The sequence below is a fragment of the Drosophila ananassae genome, chromosome 3L (genome assembly GCF_017639315.1).
Source record: "Drosophila ananassae strain 14024-0371.13 chromosome 3L, ASM1763931v2, whole genome shotgun sequence".
Lineage (NCBI taxonomy): Eukaryota > Metazoa > Arthropoda > Insecta > Diptera > Drosophilidae > Drosophila > Drosophila ananassae.
Window position 1 is genome coordinate 3,895,407 of NC_057929.1, and position 23,657 is coordinate 3,919,063.

General features: G+C 42.6%; 5 protein-coding genes across 10 annotated transcripts; 1 reads left to right on the top strand and 4 right to left on the bottom strand.

The window, feature by feature from the left end:
- Positions 1-215: 215 nt before the first annotated feature.
- LOC6495060 (calcium and integrin-binding family member 2) lies at positions 216-2,987 on the bottom strand. Its single transcript, XM_001959112.3, has 5 exons — positions 2,870-2,987; positions 2,747-2,781; positions 2,184-2,326; positions 1,949-2,071; positions 216-557 (listed from the first exon to the last, which is right to left on the bottom strand). Exons 1-5 carry the CDS (start codon positions 2,918-2,920, stop codon positions 340-342), a joined length of 570 nt encoding a protein of 189 aa, XP_001959148.1. The 5' UTR covers positions 2,921-2,987; the 3' UTR covers positions 216-339.
- Positions 2,988-3,387: 400 nt separating this feature from the next.
- On the bottom strand, positions 3,388-12,575 carry LOC6495059 (inositol-pentakisphosphate 2-kinase). Of its 6 annotated transcripts, none has more exons than XM_032450641.2 (12): positions 12,432-12,549; positions 12,310-12,367; positions 11,520-11,708; positions 10,800-11,452; positions 10,013-10,165; positions 9,000-9,100; positions 6,998-7,312; positions 6,870-6,928; positions 5,854-6,000; positions 4,670-5,288; positions 4,005-4,243; positions 3,388-3,932 (listed from the first exon to the last, which is right to left on the bottom strand). In XM_032450641.2, exons 4-12 carry the CDS (start codon positions 11,125-11,127, stop codon positions 3,776-3,778), a joined length of 2,118 nt encoding a protein of 705 aa, XP_032306532.1. In that variant the 5' UTR covers positions 11,128-11,452; positions 11,520-11,708; positions 12,310-12,367; positions 12,432-12,549; the 3' UTR covers positions 3,388-3,775. The 6 variants fall into 6 exon arrangements, 5 of the variants coding, with proteins under 5 accessions (XP_032306532.1, XP_044571398.1, XP_032306533.1 ...); XR_004309880.2 differs by having other exon boundaries at positions 3,388-3,520; positions 3,581-3,932; positions 12,310-12,575; XM_044715463.1 differs by having other exon boundaries at positions 12,310-12,575.
- A 73-nt stretch (positions 12,576-12,648) lies between these two features.
- On the bottom strand, positions 12,649-13,060 carry LOC116654705 (daisho2). Its single transcript, XM_032450645.2, has 2 exons — positions 12,840-13,060; positions 12,649-12,779 (listed from the first exon to the last, which is right to left on the bottom strand). The coding sequence occupies exons 1-2, from the start codon at positions 12,904-12,906 to the stop codon at positions 12,706-12,708; spliced, it is 141 nt and encodes a 46-aa protein (XP_032306536.1). The 5' UTR covers positions 12,907-13,060; the 3' UTR covers positions 12,649-12,705.
- Positions 13,061-14,081: 1,021 nt separating this feature from the next.
- On the top strand, positions 14,082-14,430 carry LOC6495585 (daisho1). Its single transcript, XM_001959114.4, has 2 exons — positions 14,082-14,239; positions 14,310-14,430. The coding sequence occupies exons 1-2, from the start codon at positions 14,164-14,166 to the stop codon at positions 14,360-14,362; spliced, it is 129 nt and encodes a 42-aa protein (XP_001959150.3). The 5' UTR covers positions 14,082-14,163; the 3' UTR covers positions 14,363-14,430.
- Positions 14,431-16,408: 1,978 nt separating this feature from the next.
- On the bottom strand, positions 16,409-19,836 carry LOC6495058 (carbonic anhydrase 13). The gene is made up of 3 exons (XM_001959115.4): positions 19,714-19,836; positions 17,060-17,552; positions 16,409-17,004 (listed from the first exon to the last, which is right to left on the bottom strand). Exons 2-3 carry the CDS (start codon positions 17,545-17,547, stop codon positions 16,590-16,592), a joined length of 903 nt encoding a protein of 300 aa, XP_001959151.2. The 5' UTR covers positions 17,548-17,552; positions 19,714-19,836; the 3' UTR covers positions 16,409-16,589.
- Between the last annotated feature and the right edge of the window lie 3,821 nt (positions 19,837-23,657).

The window sequence follows — 23,657 nt, forward strand, 5'->3', positions numbered from 1 at the left end:
GTCCTGGCCCAGAACCTGTTCGATCGGGGTCAGAAAAGAGCAGGACGCCAGAACATCATTCGACCCGACTGCATGCAGAGGCTTATAAATTTTATAATGCTCGGCTGACATTTGACATGCACATTGTCACGACAATTGGCCCGTGGAGCCTGCAGCTAAACCTTTGTCCAGACCCATAACCAGAAACAGAAACAGATCCAGAACCCGGAACCCGGAACACCAACCAACTTAATCACACAGATGGCAATTTTATGCGAAATATTTATCCACTTTATGCTCTCGTATGTATGGTCGATGCACATCAACTATTTAATAATACAAATGCCCATTCGACAGGTTTTAAATTCTGATATGGAAGGTGGAAAGGAAGTCGGGCGCCCGGAGGATGACGTGCTCGAACTCCAAAATTGATAGCTTGCCATCGCCGTCGACATCAGCCTCCTCAATTACCTTGTCGGCAATCTGCTGGTGCTCCTCCGGACTCAGCTCGTTCTTGGTCATTGTTGTCAGGCAGGACATGAGGTCAGCGTGCCCGATGAAGCCGTCCTGATCGAAATCTGTAAAGTTATGTCCGGACATAAGTACATACAAATTCCAAGTGGGTGGTCTATGTCGTCTACAGTTAGAAAAGAATTTTTAAATTCAGTTTTGATCTTGGAAAAAAAACACAGAACACATAAAGTTTTTACACTGAAAACTAAAAAAGAATTATATACTTCAAGAGCTATAACATAGCTATAAAATCTTAGTTTTTTGTCTTCTAGAAATATTATTAATAATGAAAATTAGTATCCTTAAAATGGAAGTCTTATAGGTAAGACTCTAAGTTAGAGCGTTTAGCCAAAAATCGAATTATTAAACTTGTATCATATATTTCATAAAACCACTCTCTAAGTTAATCTGCAACTAGTTTTTCCAAGTGCTCCTCGAAGAGGTAAAGTGTAAGCCTTGTGCCTTACAAAACTTGACATTTTCTAGCACAAAAGTCAAGTGATGTGTGACAAACTGAGTTTGCCGGCAACCTTGTGCTCGTGTGTGTCGCATAGGTAATCGCTTGCTGCACGTTTCAATTTGTGTCAATCTAATAATGCACATTGAAATGAAGTGTAGTTACCTCTGAGCCTTTGCCTTTGCCTCTGCCATGGCTTTGGCTTTGGCCAACTAGTCTAGCAACAATTTTTTACAACCTCTCGACCTGAGAGACACTTTTCATCCTATTGATTGCCGGCGACCCAGTACCAGTACCAGTACCATTCTATTCGAATTTTTGTGCCATTAATTTGGAGTGCCAAGTGCACAATCAATTTGCACGAAAACTTTTTCCACCATCTACAGTGACATTTTTGAGATTCTAATTTAAATTTCAATTAAAATGCTTATTAGAATTTATGGCTGTCCTTGAACTTTGTCTCTGCAGCAGCCGCAACAACAACATTGCTTGTTGTTGGCTGGCACGGCGCCACAAATTGTCGAGTCGCGAGCCACGAGTCACGAGTTGTGTGCCACGCTTGGCGGCGACCACGGGCAATGCGTTCCTTCTAAAAGCCAAAGGCACAAAAGGATATCACACTAACACAAACACACAGCCCACTAGTGCACGCATTGGGAGCACCCAAGACAACAAACATGGGCTGCGGCGGAAATGCATAAACAAAAGCTGAAAATGTTGGCCAGCAGCTGCCGCTTCAGATGGGACCAGAGTTTAGAGGCAGGACACTGCGAAAAATATCTAGTTTCTTTTAGGAAAGGACCTCTTCATTAAGTACTCTTAGAAAAATAAAGTTTGATTGCCAATTCAAAAGAAAATGGCTTACTAAACTATACCTAAGAAGTATAATTAAGATTTGAACCTATTTCATCAAAGAATATAAGTAAACTTTTCATAATTAATATCCTTTTCAGTGCATCCTGCACCACAACAATGAAAACGAGAGGCACCACAACTTACCATAAATTTTGAAAGCGTAGAAAACTTTAATGTCCCTCGGCGCCTGCTCGCTGAAGACAGAGAGGGCGTCCAGAAAGTCCTCAAAGGATAAATTGCCCTGGCCATCGCGTGAGAAGGCCTCGCCTGCAAGATTGGAAAATTGCTCTAGAATTTTTGGTGGGGTTTGTTTTGGGGGGTGATGGGTATGGAGGGATTCTGTTTTGTTTAGCTTATGCATTGGTCCTTTGTTACGTACAGATACGCCGGCGAAAGGGATTCTCACGCAACTCGGGCATCTTCTCAATGCACTCGCAGGGAACCTTGACACTCGAGGCCTGACCCTCGGTCATTTGGCGTGGCACCAAATCCGGACGCAGCTCTCGAAACCTTTTATGGACGCTGTAACATATACAAAACAATAAAGTTTATTAGTTCAGGATAACCGCAAAGGATAATACCCTAACATAGTTGAAGACTTTCATTATCTTAAGTAATAATTTAGTTAATATATCAACACTAACTATCAAGAATGTATCCTTATAGAGTGATTATTTTTAAGGAAATAGGAATTATGAACTAGAAGAAATCCAACTATCCCCACATAGGGTATTGAAAGTGGAAGATCGGAATGAGTGGGTGTGCGATGGCAGCCTTTGTGCTCCTGTAATGTGGGTATTTTCTTCTCTATCCTGCCGTTTGTAGCTGTCGAATGGCAAACAAAAGGATGCTGCGAACAATGGCATCACTTTGGCAGCGCTTTGTCCGCCGTTATATGAAATAAAATAGCTACGGCTTATTACGGCAATACAAATGGCCTACCGCAGGATCTCCTTGCGAGTGAAGAATGTGCAATCCTACCCATTTCCGGGTCGCAGCGTCAGTGCATGAAAAGAAATTAGCTTTGGGGTCAATCGAACCGATACTGATTGATGGTAAGCCCACCTGGTAGTCGTCCAACTGCTGCTCGGTGAATGTCACAACTTTGTTCCCCATTATTCCTGGCCAATGTAAGCCGGGTCCAGCTCCTGGCCCAACTGGTTAGTCCCAAGCGTGAATGCCAACTGGCGGCTGACATGGTAGCGGAGTTTCCGCGGCGGGCCAACTCCCCCCCCAAGCTATAACTTTGCATGGCCCGGGACACGTATGGCGCCCGCATTCGCATGGAAATTAATTAAGGAGTGCCCTGGAACCCCACCCGCTCCATAACTATCCCCCGCCTTTGGCTACGCCCCCCTAAACCTAAGCTCCTATTGCCACTGCCAGGAGCAGCGCCGTGTATCCTGTGGCTTGTTTGCCGCTGTTGCCTTTTCGCTGTCAAGCTGCGGCAAAAACCGTTTTTGCGTTTTTGTAGGTGCGGCCCAAAGTAAAAAAAAAATAGGAAAAATATGGAACAACTAAGAGTAAACTGGGAATCTAGCGAATAATCAATACCTGGTATTCCGATTAATAAATCATAAAGAAGGTTGGGTTATAGTTTATTTTAAAAACAATATTTTAAATACAATAATTTTTTAAAACTTTAATATAAGTACAGGAATTTCTTCTTTACTTAAAACTCTTCCCATTTACCATACAAATAGGAAGTCTGATAATCTGAAAAGTAGCTAATATATACAAAAAATTCGAAGAAAGTCCTAGGGCAGGATTATCTACATTACGTGCTCCTTTACGATTACAACATGCTCTTGTTATTCTCGTCGAACAGGTATGTGGTGCAGGAAAGTAGAGGAGCTGAATCCAAAAGCAAAAAATTGAAACTAAATTTATGTAGAACAGAAAATTGTAGCACAGTTTTCTCCGCTCGACTGTCGATGCGTATGGCTTTTAGTTGGGTGTAAACTTTATCAATTAATTTAATGCTCGACGGCACTTTTCCATTTCACGTGTCTGCTCTATGAATTTATGAAAGTGACTGTCGGGCTTGGGGTCCAAATCCAGGACACTGAGCTTCGTTAGAAAGTGATGACCCAGCAGGGAGACACACCAAGGCTGCAGAGCGGCGGCGCTGCAAAAATATTTCGAATTCGATTAGCACCAGCTACCCATCAGGACGTGGTTCTCCACGGACGATACCCACCTCTGGATGCCACCAGCGGGGCAATCGGTTTCCCATTCGATTTCGATTTCCTGAAACGTCAACATAATCGAGCAATCCAGTGCCGTTGCTCCTAGCATGTAAGCCTGCTCCGGGTCTGGTTTCAGGTCTAGTTCAGTTTCCTCGCCGGCCACGGCAGCGGAGAGCAATCCCCGGAGTGAGTTGTAAGTGCGCTGGGAGTGGTGAGCAAAGCCGGAGTGCCACATGAAGTCGAAATGTTTCTGCAATTGCCAAGAATTTTTACTCAAACTGCATTAACATCCATTGGCCATTTAGACGCCTTTTGATGGCCAGTTTTCAGGCAACCCAGGGTAATCGAGAAAGTAATAGGAAAGCCTTTCGACTTTTGATATATCTTTGTTTTTCCAAAAAATAAGTCTTAATTATTTTTTTAAAGGGTTCTAAGACAGCTTCAGGACTTTTAGATAAAATTTAAGCCAATATAGTAGAAACTGAAGAATATTCATCTTTGAGTTCTCTAAGAAATAAAAAAAAAAACATTTTCTTACTGGAATTTTTTTGATAAACCTTTAGAAAAAATTAAACATAAACCTGTAGGGTATATTTCAAATTGCCTTGGCTTCTCTTGGGGCCAGAAAAATAAACAAACCACCGGACTGGACTGCCAGGGCATCTAGTTGGCTTACCTTTACCAGCAATTGCAAATTCAAAATTTTTTGCAGCACACAATTTTTTGGTAAGCGAAATATTTCCGCTTTGTTGATTTGTGCTTGAGTTTGATTCGTAGCCTCGGACTCAGGCTCATTCTCATTCCGATTTCGGGACTGGACCTCATTCTCATTCTGATTCCGATTCGAATTCAGATTCCAACTCGTACTTGGGCCTGGAGTTGGCAGTGTTTCCGTTTCCGTTTTTGTTTCCGTTCGAGTTGCTATTGCCAACACATTGCCGGACAGTTGGCTTGTCCTCGTTGCTGCTCCAGCCGCAGCTTCAGTGGCTGCTGCAGCTGTTGTTGTGTCTATTCGGGCCAGCTTTGTGTACCTTTGGGTCTCTGTCGTGGTCGTGGCGGCAGCTGCTCTTGTCCGGGTCGAGGATTGACCAGCATCGACAAAGCAGCCAGCTTCCCACTCTTCCGCCTTCCTGTCAACATTAACGGCTCCGGCTATTGTCTCCATCTGGCCAATAGTATCGCGACTCGGTGTTGGCTGGATCTCCTGGCTAGAGCTCTGCTGAAGCCTTTGGCCATCCTCGTATTCCCTGAGCAGGCAAGCTACCAGCAAATGTTTTATAAGCACCATCATTTCACTGGAGAATTTCAGAGATTTTATGGCCACGGCGTTGGCGATGGCGATGGCATTGGTGAAATTTTTGTTTGTTAGCATTTTCAATGCCCAGTCCCATTTGGAGAGGTCGGTGTCGGCGTTGTCAACGTTGTGCCAAAAGGTGTTGAAAAAAGCCACGGAAAAGCATACGGAAAAATCGAGGAATACTTGAAAAACCAGAGAAGACCTGGTGGTAAAATGGTAGAGCAGATGCTAAGAGAGAGAGAACGCGGCCAGGAAAATAGCAATGTTGGCATTTGGCACTCGAGAATTTGTGTTTTTGGCTGTTGGTCCTTGCATTATTTATTGAATATTTGCGTGTTACCCGAATTTCGGAGCAGTTGCTTCCGTTTCTCTGTTCTCTCTTTAGGTTTGAAAATTTATGTCCAGCCAACGTTGGGGGAAAAGTAATTAAAAGAGTACAATGCTATGGAAATATTATTTTGAAAGCAATCTTAAATTGCTTGTTTTCCCAGACCAACATTCTTTCTGCTCTTCATCGAGAATCTACTGAGAATTTCAGCCATTCATGGCTGACGTTGACTTACCCGGGAAAAACACGCGAGTGCAATTCATCGAAGGAAATCGAATTCGCGTGATCGCCATAAATTAAATTGCCATCCCGAAATACACGTAAATTATTTTGCGGGCAGGCGAGAAGTGCATCCAAGGCACTGAGCATACGACTGGGTTCACTAAAAGCGCACAAAAAATGCAATGAGAATGTGAGAATACATCAGCCTACATGTCTCTGATACAGTGGGGTTTATAATGATAAGGTATTGCCAAAAAAACTGATGAGGAACTGAATCAACAAAGGACAAGTACATGTTTAAAAGGAATATCCTTTCAAAAACCTAACCTTTAACTAAGATAGTTATCCTACATCACCCTCAAGATACTAATATTATTGTAAACTGTATACAAGATATCTTGTTGTGCTTGTGGCGCGCACTGTACTTATGAATAATATTATTAAAACTGATGTATGCGCATATGGAATATGTATATGAAGGATGCTGGCACCCAAAACGAAACCAAAGAAATGGCAACAAATTTCAAAAGGCCGTAAAGGCTCGGCCCGGCTCGGACCACTGGTGAAAGGAGCATGAACCGGAATGGAGTCGGAAGAGATTGGAGGGGGCATTGAGGGAGGAGCAGGCGGCAACCCGGAATGAAAGCACAAGCAAATTGAATTTTGTGCACGGATGCACGCATGACTTGAAACAGCGGGCCGCAAATAAACGAATGAGTGGAGCGGTCCTGGCAATGGGATTGCAATTGAAGTGGACCTAGTGGTCCTGGCCGCTCAGTTCCTGACGTAGAATAAAGCAAAAGAAACACAGACCGAGGAAGGACAAAAAAAAACTGCACCAAAGCTGAAGGAGTGGCAAACAGTAACCGAAAGTGTTGGAATTATGAAGCACGACAGGACACGCAAATGGAGCAGATTGAAATTTATGACTCGATGTTCGTGCCAAAGAACGTTGGAACGCTGTCCGTCCGATTGCCTGTTCCCTGTTCATTGTTCGTTGATCCCAGACCGGGGGGTTCGATGACATACCCGGAGAATAGCTCCAGCGGGCAGTAGTGGCCCAAACGTTTGATTTTCCCATTGTGCAGCTGTCGAAAGGAATGAAAGGAAAAACTAAAACGACCTTCGTTATTCCAGTATCTTCTCACTCAACTCACCTTCAGCAGCTGCATGTTGCAGTAGCGACACCAGCACTTGTCTCGGGTTAATGCCTGCTGCTCCTGATCCTTTTGCTCCTTGGCCTCCGACGCCCTCTTGTCCTCTGCCTCCGTATCCTTGTTTGGCTTTGTCTCTGCTATGGCTGGCATTAAATCAAATAAATCGTTGACATCACTTGCCAACTGGATCCAGCCTTGTTTGGGTTTTATTTCGATGGCATATGTATCGCCCAGACGACGGACACCGCTCCAGCTCCGGTTCCTGCCGTCCTCCTGCTCCTCCTCTTTGGTTCCATCTCCTGTTCTGCCCTTTGCCTGCAAAATTATATCGTTTCGTTTATTTGCTCTCTCTTCACCTGCCACCCTGCAGTCCTGCACCCGGCTACTCCGGAGGAGTAAATGGAGTAAAAGGAAGGTGCCGGCATGTCCTGCCATGAAATATTATGCCTGCCGTGTACCGCGAACTTTTGCCCGGTGTTGATGCCATTTTGACTTGAAAATGCAGCAAGGAGCACAGCACAGGACGAAAAAACACCCATCATGAATAAAGCGACCGTGGGTTCGGATGGGATTGGGTTGGAGGTCAGATTATCGCTTTTGTTGCTGCTGCTGCTGCTCCGGCGACTGTTGCTGTTGCCGTTGTGACATAAAACAAAAGTTGTTGCGCTGATTGTATGATGAGTTATGGAGCCACCGGTCGGCACGACATGGCCATAGTTTCACATTGCCGTCTCCAAACTTGAAATTGAAAATTAACATTTAAAGCCGCAATTAAAACGTTTTTCTGGGATCACATTTTTTCAGGATTTTCTGCCGCAATTCCATCCCGGGCGGGCCAACAATACGGCGTTAGTAATGGCCCCCGCTCGCTATACTATATATATGTGTGTACAACTTTCTATGGATTTTTTTCCCTCACTCCCACACTCACTCCTGCTCCGGCGGTTGTTTGTTTCCTTTGCTGGCAATTTTATTTCGGTCAATGCTTTGGCACCAAAGCCATAAATTCAATATGTACCCACCGAACAAAGTGAACAAATAGCCAAAAAATGGCGAAATCCCTGGATGGGGGTCGGATCGAACCGTCGCGTACCCTCTAACGAAGAGGTCTGGCCTTTCGGGGGCTACCCCCAATTCATATGAGCTCCTAGCTAGCCCATGCTCCGGCCTCCCAATGCTACGCGGACATGAAGCATACACATATAATAAAAGTTGCAGCTATGGCGGCACTTTCAAAGCAATTTCGGCATCTTTTATAACCGCACTAGCCCAAAACCGAACGAAACGAATCGAAATAGCCGGAGGCAGTGGCGCGAACGGGGCAAGGTTGTCCTGTCCGGCAGCACACGGGGCAACAACAATTGCAAGTAACACCAACAAAGTGTTTACACTGTTGCCCACTTTAATTCAAAACAAAGAACCGTTGATTTATGTGCCTTGGCCGACGGTTTTAGCTTTGAATTTGGTCCAAAGGGATGGAAGTCGTGGGCTTCGAAAAGCCACCGAAAAAAAAAGTAATACCCGAAATGGGAAACATATCTTTAAATTTTTAGTATAGGTCATTCCACTGTGAACATTAGCTCTAAATCAAAATTTTAAACAAATTCTAACCATTTTAAATATTTTTTAAACAAGGAAAGTTTCTAAAATATAAGAAGTAGAGTTACTGATGACTTCTAAATCTGAATAAAGATTAGATTTCTTTCAGTGTTCTAGAGCGAAGCAACTAAAACCACCGCAGGATCAGAAACAGCGGTTTTGGCAACAGGAGCGGCAACTAACGTGTCCTGCACATATGGCCAAAAATGCCAATATTGTCCTTGTACAAAATACACAATTTATTTGGACAGCAACAACATGACTACGTTGGAAACGGCAGCATCAGCGTTCCACATTCAGCGTCCAGTAGCCAGTAGCTAGTAACCACCAGCCACCAGAATCCAGGACCAGGAGCAGGAGCAATAGCAGAAGCAGCAGCTGACGGCGGCGACGACCAACTCACCTGTAAATTGGCAAGTAAAACATCGAACGTGGCAGGCAATTGGGTCACATCTGGCAGAAGCAGGCCGAATGGCCCCACAAATTCCTTATCCAGACGCGAAACTGAAATGGTAGGAAGAAAGAAAGAGGTCTGTGAGCTGAATGAATGTAAAGTGCAAGCGCCAGCATCCGGCGATTATTGATATATAGACGCCGCTGGGTTAGACCGCCGCGCCGGTGAATGATAAATTGTTGGCCCGAACAGTACCAGTAGCCAGTAGTATGTAGTACACAGCCTGTTGCTGGCTGCTGGGCATAAACCCGATCTTGATATATGGCCACGACTATGGCGTCCGCCACTAATCAGTCCCAAGTGGGGCGGTGTCGGTGCCGGTGTCGGTTGGGAGAAACTGGACCAAGAAGCCAGGACGTGCTCTGTTTGTCTGTGGGTGCATCGTAAACGTCAGTGAAAGCGACTGGCCTGGGACGGAGCACTAAAACGCTCGTTTATGATTGATTGCAGTGGCTCTAAAAGGCTTTGGCCACTGGCCAGGATAAGGCAGGACGTGGCGGCATGGAGAATGGAGAGTGAACAGTGGAGTGTGAAGCGCGAGGGCAGAGGCCAGTGAAAGCCACTGCAGCGAAAACTGATCAAATACAAAATTGTTGCCACAATGGACAAACACTAACACACACTGTTGTAACGGGGAAAGTCCGCTTTGTTGATGCGGAAACTTCTGCTCCTGGCTGGCTTTTTTCCCATCTTACATAATAAACGGATTTAAGTTCGAACAAAACACTGGAAATTTATTGAGAGAGAGTCAACAAGAGGTCAGTTTATAGTTGAAGTTTAAAGTATCTGAAGTTGACGTAGAGTTTTATTTAGATTTAAAAACAAAATGTTAGTTTTTATGAAAGGAAAGTTATAGTATTCATATTTTTAATCATATTTAAAATGCATATAGTAGTCTCTAGTTATATAGTTTATCCCTCAACTCAGAGATAGTGATAGTTTGGTTCGTTCAGTGCACTTACCCGGTCTGTGGGCGCGTATTTGCTCGTTTATCCAGAATCTATCGTCTTCCTTTGGTATGGCAACAATATCCGCTCCGCAGACAAACTCATTTCCTAATAGACGGCGCATTATCCCGATATAAGCCATAAAATCCGGCATTGTCAAGTCGCCAGCTGGGGGAGGACCGAGGCAGGCAGTCCAACACGAGGCAGCACATAAGAGAGATGTGGATAAATGAAATAAACACATTTGATGCAATGGCCAAAAGATGCACAAAGATATAGAGATATCCCCAGTGGGCGACGGATGGAGATGGAGATGGAGGGATAAAGGGCTACGGGGTTACGGAATAGGAAGTGGCGAGTGGTGAGTCAAAATCCAGCCAAGCGGGCAATAACCAAAGCACAATACTCAAATTGGCTGTGGAGATGCAGGAGGAGCAGCTTGTCTGGGTGTTTGAAGTTGCACGCAACCATTTCCTGACCAACAAAAATGGAAGAACGTAGGGCAGCCAGGCTCCGAGGGCAACAATAACTCGCATCACACATCCATGCCCAAAATAATAGCATTAATGTTTGATTATTTAAATAATAGCTTCTCAAAGCATAGTTCAAAATTTAAATATTCTTAACATTTGAATATGAAATTGGAGAAAATATTCTTCCATCCGGAATAGAATCAAATTTTCTTCATAAAATATATATTTTGAAAGAGAAATCGAATAACTACGCTTTCCAGATATTTTGCATTGATAATGAAGTTATTCTAGCACTGTTATTCTGACCACAGCTGTGCCAACGTACAAACCTTTTTTGGTAACGGCTCCAACGGATGATTCGCACTGCCCTTCCGGCTGGCAGTCCCCTTTCCGCTTCAGCGCCGACTCCTCCTGCCGCAGTCTGTTGGATATCATTTTTGGCAAACGTAAAACTTTTTTAAATTGCGGCAAGGCGAGCACCAAATTTGCATTACCCTCCGCCCGATAGATCAACTCAATTTGGCGCAGTTCCATCGCCGCGGGCAGATCCAGCAGGGCGTGCAGATTCTTGGCCTGGCTATGTTGTTGGGATTCCATTTGGAGCCGGAGCTGGAACTGGAGCTCCTGCTCGCGGGCGGGCTCTGGTGCAGATGTCATGGCTGTGCGCGGGTGTTTTTGGTTCGTTGGCGCTGTCAAAATGCAACTGGCGCCCTTAAAATGGGAGAGCTTTCAACCCATCCACTCCTTCCTTCTCGTCCTCTGCCGTGGCCTCTGATCCCTTCTCGGTCTGCGGCGCGCCAGTGTTGATGATTGCCGATTGTGGCTTGTTGTGGTTGAGTTTTGCGGCTTTACTATTGTTATTGTTTCTGCTGCCTCTGTGGCTGCTGTTTGTCCTGTCGTGGGCACATTTATTGACCGTCAGCCGGGCGGCGATAAGATGTGGCTGCCAGGAAGTCTTCTTCGTCGCCTGCTACGCGCTGAACTAAAGGACAGAAGGTTTAAATTCAATTTAAACGGTGTCACCAGAAGGTGTATTTCATTTAACTTACCAGAACTTTTCAGCATTTAGATTTAAGAAAATGTGTTATTTTAAGAAGTTCTTTAAATAGATTCGTATTCATAAAAACTAACACTAGACTGTTTATTGAGGTAGGAAAAATTCTAGTTGTGATTAAGAATTAATTACGATTACAACGGTCATAGTTTCAATGTCAATTCCTTAGTTGTCTCCTCAATTTCTGAAATAAAAATAATCATCAGTTCATATATATAATACGAGATAATCTGTATTCCCGATCGTTCCCGAGAAGAAGTTAAATACAAATTTCTGGCGGGAAGAGAGAATCTTGAGGCTTTATTGGGAATCTCTGGAATCTAGACTGTAACTGGTCAGGGCCATAAAACAACCGGTTTATATTAGAAAGAGTTTTATTTTGATGATTCTTCTCTTGGAAGAGGCAGTCGCTGGAATCGGGATTGACATCTTCAATGGTGAACTGCGCAGTGCACTCAAGTGCAGGTTGAATTGTCACTGTTGAACAATTCCCACATATTAGGAAAGAAGGCACGAATTCCACTGTCATTAGAGAATCTAAGAGGTGTATCTGGGAATCTATGAAACCTCTGGACAAATCAGATTTCAAAATACAACAGCTGTTCGAAGAAAATACTGTAGCGAAGTGGAGCAGCTCGGCTTCTGTTCCTTATTCACAAAATCCTTTCTTTTTGGCTATACTTCTCAGGGAGTACTTCTCAGGGGATTATGCTCTCTTTAGAATTACCATCCAGATATAATATTTAAAGAACTTTAGTTTCCATTAATTGTTTTGGTTTGTTTACTTTTTGAGCGCCTCATTGCAAAGAGGTAGTCGGTGCTGCTCTGGTAGCCTCAGAAGCGCTAAAAAAGATTGGATTCCTTCAAGCTCCCTTCTATACTAAGATAACATCATTTATATAGCTACCTTTTAGTTATCTTTAACTAGAATATACAGATTGAAATTTGTTTACATTTTTTGTTTACAAAGAAGACAATAACTTTGGTAGTCGATAACCGATATTGATTTTTCAATATACGATCACTCTGAAATATTGAGGTGTGGTAGCACTGTTTGTTACCCTGGTATTTTAAAGTGACCTTTTCCCATCTGCGCGGCATTTTTAAAATTCGAAACACGCAAATTTAAATATTTTATACTTTTTTAGCTTATTTTATTTGTATTTTCCATTGCTTCTTATTTAGTTCTTGCGAATGTATTGCCCTCTATCAGTTTGGATGAGCGTGTGGCCACCGGCATTTATCACTTGAGTACCTGATGATGATAGTTAACTATGAATAACTGAATTAAAAAATGGTTTATTGTATTACTTACCAGCCTCTGCTGCGGCCAGAGCCGCAATAAGCGCGAAGAAAAATCCACAGACCTTCAGGCAGTTCATGTTTACAGCGTAAAATCAGATTCTACTTTGATTGGAGAGATCTGGGAGCGTTTCTTATATAGCTGGGTCGGATGCATTGAGCACGAGCTAAAGCTGGATTGAGAATCTGGAATTTCCATAGACTACAAAAAATACCCAAAGACGCTGATACGCCTGCAACTGATATGTGAATTTTATTTATTTATATAGGAAGAGTCTGTGAATAAATTTCCCAAAGATTTTATATTTTATATTTTTATTCACGTGTTTAAAAAAGTAACCAATTTAATAAAGATTAACATGCTACAGTATTTATTATAAATCCTACAAGTATGTAAACTTACAACTTTTTTTACCCTCATTGAAGAAATAATGCGGTTATTACTAGTTATACCTTAATATATATACTTTTAATCAATGTAATTAAATTATTTTCAGCTTAATTCCGTTAAGATTAATCATCCTACAGTATATAATGTAAACTATTAAATTATTTCAAATAACGAACTTTGTCTTATCTTCTTATCAAGTCAGTCACCTGTATATTATTTTATTTCTAAACACATACCGGCAGACAAACAGATATTTTCTATTTATTCTGTTATTGATACTTCAAAAGAAAATTATAGCTTTGCAAAATGACAAAGCCAAAATACTCAAAACGTTTTAGACTAAAAGTAGGTTTCATTAAAATAAAATGCGTCAAACATATAATCAATTAAAGTGTTTTCCAATGAATGTTTGAGTTTCTTGCACCTAAAAGTCAAGCACATGCGCATCCTTCAAAATAAAACAATTTATAAACAAACAAATAATTAAATTATAATAATTGTTGTCTGCCGCAGAACCTTTCTTGGCGGCACATGCACATTTAACTGCTTTTCTGATGAAACTCCACGCAAACTGGATTGCATACTACGCTGTTTACACTCAGTTCCAGTTATTCTAATGCTACGTGTGGTCATATTCGAAAGCCGATAACCATCACTAATTAAATTGCGTAGAAAACCCAGACAGGTTCCCGCTTCACACGAATCGCATCTTGGCTTGGACCGGACAACAACAAGAGAGTGCTATGAACAACACAAAGCTCTGATTGACGATTGAACTGATTAGCCGATCTTTTAACCTGTGCAATCCCCCATGCCTGGAATTGCCCAGAACGTGGGGCGATTGTGCAGCTATAAAAGCGCTCCCGGTCTGCAGTGGAGCATCAGTATCACAGTCATACCTCAAAGCTATTCAACCAGCCAACCAACAAACCACTCAACCGCCAAAATGAAATTCTTCCAAGCCGCTGCCCTCCTCCTGGCCATGTTTGCCGCCCTTGCCAACGCCGAGCCCGTTCCCCAACGTAAGTTTAAACTTTAATTCTAGTTAATTAATTATATATGTCTAATTTTCCACATTTTTCAATCTTATAGCTGGAACCGTGCTCATCCAGACCGACAACACCCAGTACATTCGCACCGGCTAGAACCAGATACAATAACTTTAAAACTGTCTTCCCTTTGATTTTGTAAATAAAATTTATTAATTGTAAAATCTGTCTTTGTATATTTATTCGTTTTCAGCTATTCAGTTTTTCAGGGTCTCAGAAATTTTTACTTATCAAAAATTAAAAATTCCTAAAGGGGAAAAATTCCAATCATTATAATCGTCTACAAGTTTGTAGACGCTCGTAAATGATTGCTATTTTTCCAATTAAAATTCAATATAAAAAAGTTCCCAGCCAGTTTCTTTATTGCTTGCTGTCACCTTTCAATTCTTTCGCACCTGATTTATAAAAAATATTGACAAACTTGCACACCCAATCCACCGGAAAAATAGCCCCCAGTCTGACATGCGTCTAACAACTTGTTATTCGCATCTAAATGGAAATTGTTTGGTGCTTGTTTTAATTGTTTGACTTGAAAACTGCTGACGGCCAAAAGGAAAAAGGTTGGCTACAGAGCTCCATTCCGATTCCAACCCAAAACTGTGACCACTCGAAAACAACACCACAGATGCCTTCATATTTATATATATATATACATATATATTATATGTCAGCAGAGTTGAGTGAAAACTTTAAACAATTTCCAAGCTAAAACTATTTGGACTTCAGTTGTAGCCCCTTAGCTTATGCAACTGGAACCCTTTTGCTCCTTCGCTTCTGGCCCATTGTTAGACTTTGTGGCGCCGGCGGCCACGCCCACCGCCTCTATATGGTTCGTTACATTAGCAATTATTTTAAACTTTTGCCGCAAATATTTCCTTCGCTGGTTTTACGCCTGAAATGAATCGTTTATGAGAGTTTCTAATACACAGAGAAATATCAAACATTAAATGGATCATAAAGATAATAAAATTAAATAGAATAATATATAAAAATAATAGTAAAATAATTAAATTGTAAATTTTTATCTAATTGCTATAATATTCTAAATTTCGTTTTTATTGTGTATTAGTTAACCGTCTGGAATGTCTGGCAATGACAAGGTGGACCAAAGAGGAAGGGGTACCTATGCTTTCTTAGCTTCCTGGACCTACAGCTAATCCTTTTGATAACCGTGGGAAGGAATTCAGAGCTCCTTTTGGCCGCGTTTGAAGTTGGAGGTAATGGCCAACTATGCCGTCCCCTTTGTCTGCCCTCCGACTGAGGTGGATAACTGAGTGTGGGTGCTGGCCAAGTCAATAACTGAATATTTCCAGACCCAATGGGAGTCGGAGGAATTCACTGATTTGCGCCAGCGGCTCTGGCCAAAGTCATTTCTGGTTACCACAGCTACCATTTTCAAAGCGAATTTTCACTGGCACCATGGGGAAACTTTTAAGCCAATCAGTATTCGATTCCCTTTGACCGGCGGGGCTTTATTGAAAATTAATTTCGACAATTTGCGCAACTGTTTTAGCATTTTTTAGCTTCGAGGCATTTTTACCTTTTTTTTTCAAACTCAACTCGGATGAAATGAACAGAAATTCTCGGGGCCAGTTCGTGCTTGGCCAACATTTTTGCCTTTTGCACTTTTCACCCTACTGTGTGTGCCTGCCGATGCATTTGGCCATATTCAAAGAGGAAACTCAAAGTTCTCAACTTTAAGTGCAATGATAGGAACAGCCTTTCATCACTCGTTACCTTAGATGTTTCTGCTGAAAGGATGAAGTATATTGGTAGTTTTAGGTTAGGTAGTTAGGAGGACAAGAACTATAAGAAATCTACAATTGTACAGTTTCAACATTTTGAAGAGGACCCATCAGGAAAATTGACAAAAAATTGAAAAAATATTTCGTTCTAAGATTTTGATGCAGATTTATGGAGAATCGATCCACAAATCGTTTAAGGTATTCCGCTCAAGAATCGTATGAATTGGCCAAGATATGGCCTTCACAGTGGGTCATATTGGGGTCTCCAGGCATTTTCAACATTCTCGATCCGAATATATATCGGATAAACTTCTTATTATATAAACTTCCAACTAACAGGGTATGTCTCCGAAGCTCTTTCCGAAGTTAGCTTTCCTTTAATGATTTTTTTACTGTGTGCATTGAATTCAACTTTTAATAAAAGTTTTATTTGAGAACGTTTACTGGAATCGTTCAACTTAAAAGATAAAGCAAAGATAAAACTTTCAATTAATAATTTCCAAAGAATTAAACGGGCAAATTTGTCTATGAAGTTACAGAAACCATTTTAACATAGTCTTTTCCTGGAATGGCACCTTTTAAGGATGATACTGAACACAACGGTTGCCCTGGGGCTGCATTTTGCGGGCATTGGTGTTTATCCTGCTGCAGTCGTTGCGACAGAGGGATCTGAACTGAGCCAACTGGTGGGAACTGACCCCGAAGATATGGGAGCCAATTACCCAAATGGTGGGCAGCAGAATATCGCCGTTGTCATAGGTGCCCTGGTAGGTGTAGTATCCGCCAGAAAATGGTTGCATTAGCAGATGCAGGTCAAAGGGCGGCAGCTCAATAGTTGATTCTGGGCGCGTAATCCAACGCAGATGATCGGAGATGTTTTGCAAGGGACCGTTTTTGAAAGGCGTTACCATAAACAGAAACGATATTGTCAGGTATTCAAAAAGTCCTCTTTTTTGAGGACAGCGATGTAGAGCCTGCATTTCCAGCGAAAATCTAGGAAAAAGTTTGGTTAGTATTCGTTTAATGTATGTGAAGTTAGACAACATACGTATGGGAATCAATGGAGTGCTCGGACCGATGTATACCCCACTTGAAGCTGGCCTCCACGAAATGGTAGCTTCCTCCCAATTCTCCTCCACATATTTCGGGTCTACTGTCTGATGGCGTATATAACTTCAGGATGACCGTGCTCCCGTTATTTTTCAGTACAGCAGCTGATGGAAGGACTTCATAGTGGCTCCATCTTAATGGCAACCGCAACTGGCGTCTGCTCACCTTGGTGCCCAAAATGTGAATCGGCGATGGTTGGTGAGCAGACTTGGAGCGACTCCTTGTATTCGCAATTGTCTGCATTACATCCTGGAAGATTATGGTGCCCGACTGCAAGTGCATAATAAAGGCGGCGGCCATTATACAGCTTATGACCCATGTTAATAAGCTTGACTGTTCTGCTAGTTCCATAATGTGGCTAAAACAATAGTTTAGCTTATCCCAAAAGGAGGTCAAAATTGAAAACATCTCAAAGAAGTTTCTCATGGTACCTAGAGTTTTTAAAAATAATCAAAAAATTATTTAATAGCCTTTGACTAGTATCAAACATATAAACTATATTTGACGTGTATTTCCAAGTGAAGAATAATAAGTTTTTACTTTACTAGGTGTTCGGTTCATGCATGCGATGCAAAACGTCAAGTCCAGGCCACAAAATCTATCCATCCACCTAAATCACTGACCTTGTTCTGATCCGGATGCGAATGATTAAGATGGACATCCTCGTGTGGCTTTCAAACACCGAAGAACTGAAGGGGAAACCTGCACAACTGCTTTGCTGAGCTACTCAATTAGCCGGCTTATTGCTCAGTTGGTAATCGACTAATAATTTAACGAAGAGCTGGCTTTGAGTTTGGGCCAATCAAAGCGTTGAGTGCAAGGCGCTTCAGGTGCAGCTTGTGCGAAATTTCAAATACCCGTCATTGCCGCAGTGAACATCCAACAATGGACCAGACACTCCAAAGCAAACTGCCCCTGACTGGGATCGCTATATTAATTTCCAGCTGGCCTCGCCTGCGAGATAGGCTTTGAAGTTTTGTTGGCCCAAAGTGAGCCATTTAGGCCGCACGGAATTGTGACCCCACAGGTCCTAAATATGGGGATCCTTTTGTTTGGGCCACGTTGGATGCACTGGAAGCGCTGAGCCATAAAGCAGATAGGCCAGGATAGGGGACAACAACGATGTCGGTTTATGGGGCTTTCTGCCAGGACACAGGACACAGACACAGACACTGACACAGTCACACACACGCACCGCTGTCCTGGCAATTCAAATAAATACCTAGCCCGGCAAACCGGCAACGCACACAGCTAGGAAACACGGGAGTTGTGGCCAGAGGAGGTCCTGGGCTGTGGTCCTGCATCCTGACTGCCAAAGTTCTCGGCGCGTGCTTCATAAAATAGTCATAATGCATGTTTTTATGAAATATGAAGTGGCCGAAAAAGTTGCTGCCCAAGCACAACCAGCCCAGCCTGTGGGCATTCAGAACGTCCCCTCCCCTGGCAGCTCCTACTCTTTTAGAGTCTGGCCTAGTCGGTGCATAAGCCAAAACCGAAATGTAAATATTTTGCCATGTAATTATTTGTATACGACCCCGAATCCGTCTCTCCACACCCACATCCATGTGCGTGTGTGGATGTGGGTGTCTGTGCCGGGTCTTAAATGTATTAGTGAGGCCATTAAAAGTTGCAAAGTCGCCCGGGAGAGTAAAACCAAAGAAGTGAAATTGCATTGGGAGTTCGGTCTTGGCTTCCATAAAATAATCATCTGTTGCCAGCAACAGAGTATTTGCCGAGAAGATTTAAGGGTTTGCGCTACTTACTGAAAAAATAAATGTAAGGACATGGTATTCGGTAATTAAAATTGGGACACACGGACTTATGAGAAGTATTTAAAAGCAATTTGGGTCAAAAACAGGTATTTCATTTAATAAATAAAAGGAGTTACGAAGCGAAAAGTGCCCCATTACCAGAATTTTTGCCAAAAGCCTAAAACTTTTTAGTTTTCAGTTTAAAGTTAATTCAAGGCCTCAACATTTTCTGAATATCCTAGTTGCTTTTTAAATTTAAAATGCTTGTTTGTTGTGGTTATAGGTAAAGTTCACAGCCAAGCAGACTTTTTGAAGGGCTGGGGGCAACCGACCTTTTGCGATTGACAGGCTCATGGGTTATGGGTTTTACGGCCAAGTGGAGCCCGTTTATGTGAGCTGTGGACTGCGGGTCACTCGCCATGCGAACTACTGTTTGGTAATTAAATTGAGACCAAGGCAGGAGCACACAAAAATGAAAAGACCTGTCCTAGGAGGAGGTCCCGTAATAATTGTGCAACTTCCATTTATGAGCACCCAAAAGGATGTCAAAACCAGGAAAGAGAAAGGGGGAAAGGGGGGGGGGTGTGTGGCAGACTCCTGGGTGGACTACTGCTCAGTGGGTCCTGGCGATAACTTTTGACATGGCAATACACAAATATCGCTGCAACCAGGTGAGTTGACATAAGTAGGTACATAATAACAAATTTATTATGCCACTTACTTGCACTCTCCGGGGAAAATATAGTATATACCGGCAACTTTTATCGCCGCTAAAAGAAAACTTTACCGTTGCCTGAAATAAAGCCTGATTTGTGGGCATAAGGAAGTTTGAAACACTTACCCTCTTTCCTTTGCCAGAGCTACTTCGGGGAAATTAGTAAATTAATTCGATATAAGGAATTCCGGTAGAATGTTTCGATTTTCGGCTGGGAAGCCAGGTTGTAATGTGACTAAACTTTTCTAGGCTAATCTGATTGTTAATTCCATTTTTTGATGATTTTAATCTGTAATATTTTTTAACGACTGTTTGCAGAATCTGCCAGTTTCTTTGTATAACTCATACGACATGTATGACATTTTAAACCTTTAACCCTTTGTGGTTTAAATGATATTTAGAAAAACAAATCTTGATTACCCTTTTGTCCATAGTGCTTAAATGAACTTTTTAATGGAATTTGTCGGGGCAACAGGACGGCATAATATCCAATTTCGACTGCAAGGAGTTATTAATACCAACTCCCTGCCCCACCCCTTTTCAATTCGGTGGGCCTTCCTAGCACACTCAATGAAATTGCTTGTTTACTTGGAATTATGCAAATTTCAGCGCAATCACAGAAGTGATGAGCCCAAATGACAAATACGGCAAGGACCTCCACGCCACCACCCACTATTCGGCTGGTCAGCTGCAATTCTCTACTTAGAAATGAAAGCCTCCCTTTCATTTCCTCCAACTGAGATCCCCTTAAGTGCTTGCTTTGGCTGGAAATTGAAAAGAAATTATTATAACTTGTATTTGCATTTTGCTGGCCGGACTTTACAGCAAGGAGTAGTGCAGGGGCATGAGTGGAGATGGGAGAGAGCTCGACCGAGGCCGCCTCCGGCACAGTTGCTGCTGAAAGTTTTCGGTTTTTGGGCAACAAAAGTCACGGCACAGTACGGGGAAATGTATGCAGTGTACGTGCAGTTTAGAGCGCAATTTATGCCCCAAACCAGCTGATAACTGCGATGGATCTGGCTCGTCCTTTTACAGGACTTGTTATTAAAAAACTTTGGCCAAGTGCGTCGCATGTTTGGCTCTGCTTGGTTATTTTCCATCTTATTTTTTCCAGCTAACTCGCCGGAGAAAGTTGCTGCTCGAAATTAAAAGGATTAGCCCGGGAAGGGAGTCGGGGGCCACAAAAACAACTTTGTACTCTATTTAATGCTAAGGTTATTTTTTCCACCACGCAAATTTTTGGGCTCGCGAAAAAGTTTTTTGATTGCAAACTTTCAATGTGACTGCCACAGCGAAATTCTCTCGTAAATGAAGAGGAGCCGGAAAGTGGTGGAACTTCCGGTATCCGGTGCCTTAGTATCAGGGCTCCTTAGCAAGCTGGGCTATTGCAGTTTGAGTGGATGATGATGATTGCTTTTGCCCCATGCCAAATGAAATCTAATTCAATTTCTAATAATACCCCGAAGAGAACACAGGGCATAACTTTGGAGGAGATTGGCTTTTGTGTTGCTAAAAACTTTTGCACACCGAGCTTTACAGCAGCTCCTTTCTCTGCAGCTCCTCAGCTCCCCAGCACTCCAGCTCTAGAGCTCTCTACATATGTGTGTTTTCGTCCAAGTTGGAAATTGAAAAGCAAACTTTTCCTGCAGTTGAGCCAATAGAAACTGCATTTGTATACAATGCATTTGAGCTGTCCAAAGTTCAGGGTCCCTTCCTTCGTGTGTCCCATCAAGCTGTCAACACTTTTTGCCTTTGACTCGGTTCTCCAGCTCTGGGATCGAGCGCTTCCTTGGTCCTTGTTCGCTCCCCTGAGCCTTTGTTGTTGTTTATCGGAGTGCAAAAGTTTCAGGGGCAAGGAGAAAATGGGAACGGGAACGGGTGTGGACCGGAAAGAAAGTTCCTCAAACTTTCCGGAGAACAGGAGTCGACAGAGCAAAAACTATTAAAAGCGTATCGAGTCATTTGAGCCACAACTATTTTTCAAGCCGGGGCTTATCGAATTACACGACAGTCACAGGTTGGCAACAGCAGCTGAGTGATAACCGTGTTGACGCCACTTTAATATTCCATTTTTCTGCCCCCCGGGAGCGACTGCAAATCAATGACAAAGTGAAGAGGTGCAAGTGCCCGACAAGAAACATTTTGCATGCCAACTAACTGACCCATCTGACAGACATTCGACAGCTTTGCAGGGACACGACTCCTAGGAATGCCAAGAGGAGGACTGGTCATGTCAATGGACCAAAGTGTCCCAGCTACGTGACTGACATTAAGTATTGCCATTGCCCTTACCATGGCCTTTCCCGAACCTCGGCCCTCGATCCCCAATCCCCTTTCTATTCTCATTGCTTTTTTTCCATCTTTTCGCTTGCCACGTTTATTACTCTTGCAAAAATCATGCAAATGTCCTGTCCAAAGGATGCCATCGGGGCAGGAGTCGAGGAAGCGGCCTGCCCGTTCCGGCTTATGGCTGATTTCGAGGCAAGGCAAAGTGTCCTCTAATGGTAATGGGTCCTAAATGCGCCTTTCAACCTTGCCAGCTGTTGGATCGTCGGAAGTGCCAAAGCGAAAATAATGTGTCACAACATAAAAAAGATGCTGAAAGGCACTTCAAATTTTAGCTCAAAAACTGAAGCTCAAAAACTGGAATATTGAGCTTGAAACCCTTCATAGTTTATTTAAGCTGGAGACTTTATAAACCACATCAAGTCATTTCCCATTTCTGTTCAATTTTCAAGCCAGAACTTGCAAAATTGCAATGGAGTGCAAACTATGTTAATTTCATACTTTTCCGAAATGATTCCCAAATCAAGGCCGGAATCATTCCAGCGCTCACCACAGGCCTGATTAAAAACCATCGATCGGAGTACTGATTGACTTTTGCAAAATATCTGCTTCCCCAGGAATCTCTGGTAATGGATTCACTATCATGGTCATGCTTATTCGCCATTACCATTTCGAACCCCAGCACAATTTCATTTACATTTTTTTTTATCCAGCCACTGATTCTAGTGCAGATTTTTTTTATTTTTACAATGTGGACTCTTCGCGATTTTCAATGAGGGAAAACAAATAATTTGTTCTTCTTTCATTTGCAGATTTTTTCTCTGGAAGTGATGCTTTAGTTTGCTTTTAGTTGTAGAGCACAGTGGAAAAAGAATTATTTAAAAAAAATCTATACCATAATCTAGTATTTCATTTCAACTGAATTGAAGCCCTGTTGGTAAACAGAAAATAATATATAAAATAGTTCAAATTCCTCTAAAAAAGCAAACCAATAAGGTCAAATCATAGATCCCATTGTACCTCCTGTGGTGACACCTATCCTCAGCTGGAATCTCATTGGAGTGGCTGGCTGTGGACGCTTTTTACTGGGAACTGTCTCTGCCAGGGGCATTAATATGCAAAGTATGATATGCTGTTGAGCTGCGATTTGTTGCACTCGATTGCTCGAGCTTAAATTGACATGCAGCAAATATTGAAACGCCAGCCACGTGCACCGTGGCCATGGTGCCCCCCAATGGTGTGGCACAAAAAAGGAGGAATCGAGAACCAGAGCAAATATTTGCAGTTCATTAAGGTTTCCCTAGCTACTAGTGCCATCGAAATTGGATTTGTCAAAACTAATCGCATTATGATTCCAGGATTGGAAGTTCAACTTGAAAACATTCCTTTTGTGAAATCAGATGAACACTTTACAGAAAATAATCAGAGTTGCTAAGCAAAGAACTTCAATTCATATTGCAGCTTAAGTTGTTCGTTTTTTAAATTAAAAAAAAATTACTAAAGCATCGGAGTGCTCTTTTCTCAGAACGATTTCCCCAGATGTACATATTTTCACAGTTTTAAAACCATTTTTCACTTCAAGGTGCCTTTTGACAACTTTGTGGAGCGTTTTTTCCTGTGGCAGAGCCCTCGCATTGCATTTCAATTAGAGGAGCACGTGTGTCACCCTTTCTGGCCCGCATTCGAAATCGTTCCGGCCAAGAAGTCACCTGGCTGCCGAACGCGTGTCTGGCCAACTGAGGCAGCGACAGCGGCACACGACCTGCGGGCAGCGCAACAATTGC